Source organism: Triticum urartu, chromosome 4A, assembly GCF_056163025.1.
Source record: "Triticum urartu cultivar PI428250 chromosome 4A, HENAU_Tu73, whole genome shotgun sequence".
NCBI lineage: Eukaryota > Viridiplantae > Streptophyta > Magnoliopsida > Poales > Poaceae > Triticum > Triticum urartu.
The window spans coordinates 400,904,415-400,912,112 of record NC_141876.1 but is presented as its reverse complement, the minus strand read 5'-3'; the positions used below and the strand labels follow the sequence as shown (position 1 = coordinate 400,912,112).

At 44.6% G+C, this 7,698-nt stretch overlaps 1 protein-coding gene across 1 annotated transcript; it reads left to right on the top strand.

Moving 5' to 3' along the window:
* Positions 1–3,877: 3,877 nt before the first annotated feature.
* LOC147975972 (protein FAR1-RELATED SEQUENCE 5-like) lies at positions 3,878–5,830 on the top strand. The gene is made up of 5 exons (XM_087520668.1): positions 3,878–4,362; positions 4,455–4,523; positions 4,584–4,837; positions 4,945–5,402; positions 5,504–5,830. The coding sequence occupies exons 1-5, from the start codon at positions 3,878–3,880 to the stop codon at positions 5,828–5,830; spliced, it is 1,593 nt and encodes a 530-aa protein (XP_087376794.1).
* The last annotated feature ends 1,868 nt before the right edge of the window (positions 5,831–7,698 follow it).

Below are 7,698 nucleotides of genomic sequence, written 5' to 3'. Positions count from 1 at the left end.
CCCAAGGACACATGTACAATTTTTCTAGCTATTTTGGTGCACTAGAGCATGTATTTGTAGTTTAGATTTGAATTATCAACATTAAATGCCTAGAAAACTCAATTAATGAATAAAAAAGGTCAAACGAACCCTGAATAATTTCAATGTTCAGCGTGAATCTCCCGTTGTTCCATGCTGCGTGTAGAAGAAAATATAAGGCTAGAAGATTGAGTGATTATCGTTTCGCCCACAAGGGGACATGTTTCCCTACCATAACCACGAGGGTTCTTGTGACAGGATCCAGTTTGTAAGAGGTTTGTAATAAAGCTTTGCACAAATTGGACATTGTTTTTACCACGACATATATGTGCCATGACGTGACACCATGCCAACTTTCATGATTTTCTGGTGAGTTTTGGATTTACAGGGATTTAAAAACCGAGATTCTAAATGTTTGAGGATGAGCCAGGATGCCTGTACGTTTGTAATTCATTTCCATTCCCTGCATGGGACCTAAACATGCAGCCAAGGACACAAGTATGATTTTTCTAGCCCTTTTGGTTAATTGGAGCATGTATTTCGAGTTCTGATTTGAATTATGGACATTAAATGTCTGGGAAAATCAAATAATGTATAGAAAGGCCAAAGAAACCTTGAATAATTTTAAATTTTAGCACGGATATCCTGTCGTTCCATGAAGATTGAAGAAGAAAATACAAGGCGAAAAGAGGCAATGATTATTGTTTCGCCCACGAGGGGAACACATTTCCCTATCGGAACCATGAGGCTTCTTGAGAGAAGCTCCGGTTTGTAAGAGGCTTGTAATAAAACTTGCCCCAAAATGGACAAAAAAAATTTCTCGGCATATATGGGCCATGTCGTGACGCCATGCCAAGTTTCACGATTTTCGGGTGAGTTTTGGATTTATGCGGATTTAAAAACCGAGATTCTCATGAAATGTTTTCAAATAGCACACGGTTCACTCGTGAAAGCCGTGTGCCTACCAAACCGTGGCCGATGCCCCCAGTGGCGCGCGCGATCTAAGTCATGCGTTCTAATTGGCCAGAACCCAAACCCCATGGATCATACTTCTGCACCGTTGGATGCTTCCAGATCGAAAGGCAATCCTCATCCCTTTCGACAGCACATACAGTTCCGATTGTGATTTTATTTATATGGGTAAGCACAGTGTGCATGCGTCGTGCTAACTCACTCTTCCTTCTCTACTAAGTTTTCCATATAAATGTTGTTATATATCCAAACACGCTACCGTTTCCCGCCACTCCTCCCATCGGTTCCCGCCTCTTCTCCCATCGGTTTCCCGCTGCCATTGCTAGTGCTCATAGAAGGATAGGCAGTGACACACCGGCCGTGTAAATATTGCACAAAGTTTCTAAAAGCACAAACGTGGGTCATAGTAGGGAGTAGGTCCCATAGGGTGACCAGCATGAAACGCCCTAAAGGGAAGGAGTTAGTTCATATCAGCAAGGGGCAGCTTCCCATTTGCTAGCCTAGTCGAATAGAACGTAGAAGTTATGCGTGCTCGGGCTGGAGTAGTCTAAGGATGGGTGACCCGATGGGAAGTTGCATATCTCAAGCTTCATTTAAATGCTATGATACGATCATTATACACATTTATCATCTAAATGTCTCTATAGTGACCTGTCATGATGATTATACAAACCTTTTTTGTTCTCTAAATTGTACATTATTCGATATTGAAAACACACATCACTCCTTCCAACATACATCATCTTGGGCCGCATGCAGGTGGTGCTGGTTTTGTGGTCCCTCTCGTGTGATTTTTTATGATGGTTCATTCTATTGGTCCAAGCGGTTTATATATATAGGGTGGGTCTATTATGATAACACCCCTTAAGAGTCTTATTCTGATAACACGAGCCTTATTCTGCACATCCCCCACCGGATCGCCGCCGCCCCTCCCCTCCCGACCTTCTACCGTGGCAGCGGCCTGGGAGCGCCGCCGCCCCTCCCCTCCCGACCTTCTACCGTGGCAGCGGCCTGGGAGCGTCGCTGCCCCTTCCCTCCCGGCCTTCTTCCGCGGCGGCAGCCTGGCAGCGATGCCGCCCCTCCCCTCCCCGCTTTCTCCCGCGGCGGCGGCCTGGGAGCGCCACCTCCCCTCCCCTCCCGGCCTTCTTCCACGGCAGCGGCCGACAGCGATGCCGCCCCTCCCCTCCAGGCCTTCTTCCGCGGCAGCGGCCAAGCAGCGCCGCCGCCCATCGCCGCTCGGCCTTCTTCCACGGCAGCAACCGAGCAACGCCTCCCCCACCAGCATATCGGCCTTCTTCCATGGCAGCAGGTCGGTAGCGCCGCCGTCGAACTCCTCCGGGCCTGCAATTAGCTGTACTTCATCAGATGTGGATTGGTGTTGCCTCGGCATCAAACCAATTCATGCAAGGAGGACTATGCGCAAGGTTCCTTCATCCACGACAGCTTCTTGGTTTAAGTCTACAACGACCTTCATAGCAAATCCTCCGTCTCCGTTCACCTTTAGCAACGTCCAGACCGCTCATGAACATCTGAAGGGCAAGTGGACTGCACAGGCGAACGCGAAAGTTGTGCAGACGGACGAGAAGAGAACTTCCTCCTGCAAACGCAAGAAATCACGGCAACACGAGGTAAGCAGTACACTTCCTCAACCATATCAGTTTAGTTATTCGAGACAAAGCAGTACACGCAGTCCAGTACACCTACAAAAATGATGCAGTGCGGCTGCTTCGGTTCGTTGTGGGGGAAAATGCAGTGAACTTGCTCGGTTATTCAGTATGCTTGTGTAGGTTCATTACAGACAACGATGCAGTGCGCTTACTTCAGTTCACATTGCAGGGTGATGCAGTCAGCATGCATTAGTTTTGCAGTACCGTTTGTAACACATTGCAGTTCGCATGATTCAGTTCATTTTGCTTGACAATGCAGCTCGGTCATTTTGTGTGCAGGAAATGACGTTCAGCAGATACAAAATGCCGCGCATAATTGACAACCCAGGGAACAACAACTTTCAGAAGAGTAAAGCTTCTTCTGAAAGAGATATTGGCTGGGTTACTCCTGAGATTCCTCGAGGATTCTTCACAACAACAAACAGGGTGCACTACTCTCCGGAAGAGGATTTTTTTCAGGGAGAAGAGGTAGTCGAGGATGACGACGATGTCACCTTCATCAGGGAGGGCACTCACCAAGAGGAGGATGAAGATGACGACGATGAAGATGACCCAATAACAGTTCTCAACCCAGAGTATAAGCACGAGTTCACTACATTTGGACAGCATGTCCGAACAGACAATGATCATGCAGTTGAACACGATGTTGCAGCAGATGATGATGATGTGCCCCCGCTCCAAAATTTTCAAACCAATCCACTGAGACATCGTCACAACACTGGATTACCACCATGTCCACCTGCTGCACCCGAAAACTGAGCTCAACGTCCACCTGTTGCACCCAAAAACAGAGCTCCAAGCAGAGCTGCTGCATCAACTTCGACAAAGCAACCACCAATGGTGCCTCGGTCAAAAGTCAACAGCAGGTACAAATCCTCCTCACTATTGCCGCCACGAGATCCTCAACTACACAAATCTTCTATAACCCCGCCATGTCCAATACAACCCGGCGAGCTACAAACACCATCGGGGGAACGACTCTACACACATGTAAGTTCATGCTCTGAAAAATAATATTAATAGTTGCAGTCCATTCAGATAACATTGTAGTGCACACTGATATTTCTTGTGAGGTTTGACCTAGCATCTAATACATTGGGTTCTACTGAAAACTTAGGAACACTGCAATGCTTTTTTAAACTCGTATGCGCTCCTCGTATTTAAAAAACAGAACAGAAAAAATTATCTCATAGAGCATTGCGCTTAATGCAGGATAAAACATGCCGCTGAACCTCATACCTACCACTGGAATGAAGTTCACCACATACAACAAGGCATGGGACTTTTACAACAATTATGCAAGATGTGCAGGGTTTAGCATACGCCAAAGGGCACAACACACGACAAATACCTACATTGTCTGCTCAAGAGAAGGGACGCACAAGCAGGCTGTGTCAGATTATCAAAGGAAACGTCAGAAGACATCAAAAATGATTGACTGCAAGGCAAAGATTAGAGTCAAAAAGAGGAAGGATGGCAAATTTGTGATAGAAATGGTTGAACTCAACCAGAATCACAAGATACTGGAAAGCCCCGGGAAGCTTTTGCACAAGCGATCGCACAAAAAAGACGATCCTTTGATAGACCAGTTAGTGAAAGGCACGCAACTAGACAACCACACACATGCTCAAATGATGTCAACGCTGTCGCGTATGTCCGGTGGTCTGCAGTACATGGGACATACAAGCCGCGACAGGGTAAACAAGTAAGCACATCACACAACATATCGCTTGACAATCCTATCGGTAATTATTTCTTGTTTGATGAGATGAGTTTGCATTGCGTTTGAAAATGCAGGAAACAAAAGTTTGCCAGAGAAGAGTCCCAAGATGATGTCAAGAAATTTCTGGATTTCTTCGAGAAGATGTAGAAGATAAACCCGGAGTTCTTCTATGATTATGACGTTGATGCAGATAACCGTGTAAGAAACATCTTTTGGGCCAACGCAAGCTGCAAAGGATCGTATGAAGATTTTGGAGACTGCGTTATATTTGACATGACGTACAAAACTAACAAATTCCACATGCCGCTGGGAGTCTTCGTGGGAGTGAACCATCATCTACAGAGCACCATATTTGTTGTTGCCCTTGTGCGAGATGAAACAATACCATCGTTCGAGTGGATTTTCAAAACATTTCTAAGGTGTATGAACAACAAGCCACCAATCTGCATGCTCATAGGTACAAAAAAACAACTGCATACTTACGTTTGTTTGGTGCACTTATATTTCTTCCATCTATCTTACACACACACGACTTAATAAAAAACACTATTTGTGCCTTCTCAGACCAGTGTTCTTTGATGAAGGCAGCATTAAAAACTATCCTCCCAAGTACTCTGCATAAGTTGTGTCGGTGGCATATCATGAAGAAGTACAAAGACCATCTCGCCTTGCTGTATAAGGCACACGAGAAACTCAAGGATGACCTCAATGCGGTGCTGAACCACCCACTAATGCCGTCAGAATTTGAACGAGCATGGAAGGACCTCATTCAGAGATACAACTTGCAAGACATTGAAGTGATGAATTCGCTGTGGGATGACAGGCACGAGTGGATCTCGGCTTACTACAAGGAAATTTTCTGTGCTCGGATGACTTCCACACAGAGAAGCGAGAGCATGAACCGCATAATGAAGAAAAACTTTGTCAAAGAGAAGCATGATCTCCATTTGTTTGCTCAGCAGGCAGACAAGTGCATTCAGACCAGGAAGGCCGTCGAGCACGGAGAGAAAGTAGCAAATGAGGTAAACAAAATGTCAATCAAAAACTGCTAAAAAATATAACTAAAATAACAAACAATTTTTTCATTTCTCTGGTTCGTAACAGTGCATTTCTGATCATGCAGTCAGAGGTAAAGACAAAAACCCAGTTTGGGTTCAAAGTTCATCTATCAAAAGTGTATACAAGGGCAGTGTTTGCAGATTTCAAAGAAACACTCTACCGTAGCACTGCATTCAGAGCAGAACAGTGCCCTGAGAACCCAACAAAGTATCTCGTACACCACTACAGCAGATCAGATGCATTTGACTGGGCAAGGCATAATTTCCAAGTGGTCGCCGATGAACAAAAAGGTGTCTACGAATGTGAGTGCAAACTATGGACACACACAGGTGAGAATCCTATCACAAAAAATATAGTTTCTGATAGTCATGCACGAAAGCTCACTTACTGAACTTTAAAACTCCACATGCATGAATAATTCACCAAACCAAATGAAGTTCACTTCTTTAAAAATGAACAAATAACAAAAAAAATGTGTTTATTAATTTCATGAAGTTCACTTACAAAACAAAGAAAACGTGTGTTGTTTGCCGGGCTCTTTTGCGTCCATGTGTTATGCATGCTTTCTCACTTGAGAGTGCTCAAGATTCCTGAGGTGTATATCATGAAAAGATACACCCGTAATGCAAGATCAGAGGCGACGTTTGACAGACGAGACTATGAACAAACAACACTAGATGGAACCTTGCTTTTTTGCCGTAGAAAATTGCTGACAGAAACAACAATGGACCTTGCAAACAGAGCGACAAGGTCCAACGCTGGGTGCCACAGAGCGTTGTCTGGTATGAGGGCACTGATCGAGGAAGTTGATGTGCTCAACAAAGAAGAAGAAGAAGAAGCAACAAAACTAAAGCAAGATGAGAAATCCCAGCATGACAATAATGCCGAGCAAGTAGAAAATACCGAACACAGCGGAACTGGTGCTATTAAAACAGAAACAATTCTTCCACCTCCTGTTTCAAACACAAGAGGAAGGAAGAAAGGGGCCGACGCAACCCAGAAAAAGGTTGCATGCAAGGAGAAAAATGATGACAAAAATAGTAAGCCACAACCTGAGCTGGACAGTGATGGTCACCCACTGCGAATAAACAGGTGCAAGACATGTAATGAAATCAGCGGCCACAATTCCAGGACATGTACAAAAAGACATGAACAAGAAAACCGAGGACACGGTGATGCACAACCACACAGAAATTCCACTCTCAACACTAAGAAATGGACGAAACCGAGACGCTGTAGCATCTGCAAAAAGAGGAAGAGACACAATTCAAGAACCTGCCCCAAAAGAACAAGATCAGAAAATGAGGAAGACAAAGAAGAAGAAATCAAAGAAGAAGAAGGTGACACAACTGAAGAAGAAATGGCTTATGAAGAAGCAGATGAAGAAGAGGAGGAAGAAGAGAGTGAAGAGGATGAAGAACATGAAGAAACTGAAGAAGCAGTGGCTTATGAAGAAACAGATGAGGAAGAGCAAGAAGAGGAGGAAGAAGAGAGTGAAGAGGACAAAGAACATGAAGAAACAATGCCAACAAGACCACCACAAGGGAATGCTGCTGTACAGAAACAACCAAGAATGACACCACTTTCAAAAAACAAGGTAGGAGCATGAAAGGATGCAGTTCACATCACCGGGAAACGAAAGCAACCATCAACCAGCATGCAGGGAGCAAAGAAGGATCCAGTTCACAACACTGGAAAACGAAAGCAGCCATCAACAAGCACGTGGGGAGCAAGGAAGGATGCAGTTCACAGCACTCAAAAACAAAAGCCACCATCAACCAGCGCGCAGGGAGCAAAGAAGGATGCAGTTCAGAGCACTGGAAAACGAAACCAGTCATCAACTAGCACACGGGGAGCAAGGAAGGATGCAGTTCACAGCACTCACAAACAAAAGCAGCCATCAAGCAGCACGCGAGGGACTACAAACACAATGGCGCAGAGACAAGAACTAGAAACACCGCCACAGAAAACAAAAGAAAGTGCGACATTAGACACTCTCCAGTCACCGTGGAGAAGCATCAGGTTAACGACCAAATAGATGAACTTCAATAAATTAATCATATGCATAGCGGTTTGTTTATCTACATGACTGATGTATCAGTTTAAATTTTGTGTAAACACAAATTTCCCACTGACTATGAGTTATTCAACTAAACCATTTAAAGGGAAATGGTGTATAGAGTATACCATATATATAACAGTCTAGAGTAAAACTTTGACACATATTAATCCAAAAATGATGTAAACAATGCAGTTAGC

Coding starts and splice junctions, on each gene's coding strand:
- LOC147975972 (XM_087520668.1), top strand. CDS start 3,878: ATGCCGCTGAACCTCATACCTACCACTGGAATGAAGTTCACCACATAC. Junction 4,524..4,583: donor CTGGATTTCTTCGAGAAGAT/GTAGAAGATAAA, acceptor TAACCGTGTAAG/AAACATCTTTTGGGCCAACG. Junction 5,403..5,503: donor GAGAGAAAGTAGCAAATGAG/GTAAACAAAATG, acceptor CTGATCATGCAG/TCAGAGGTAAAGACAAAAAC.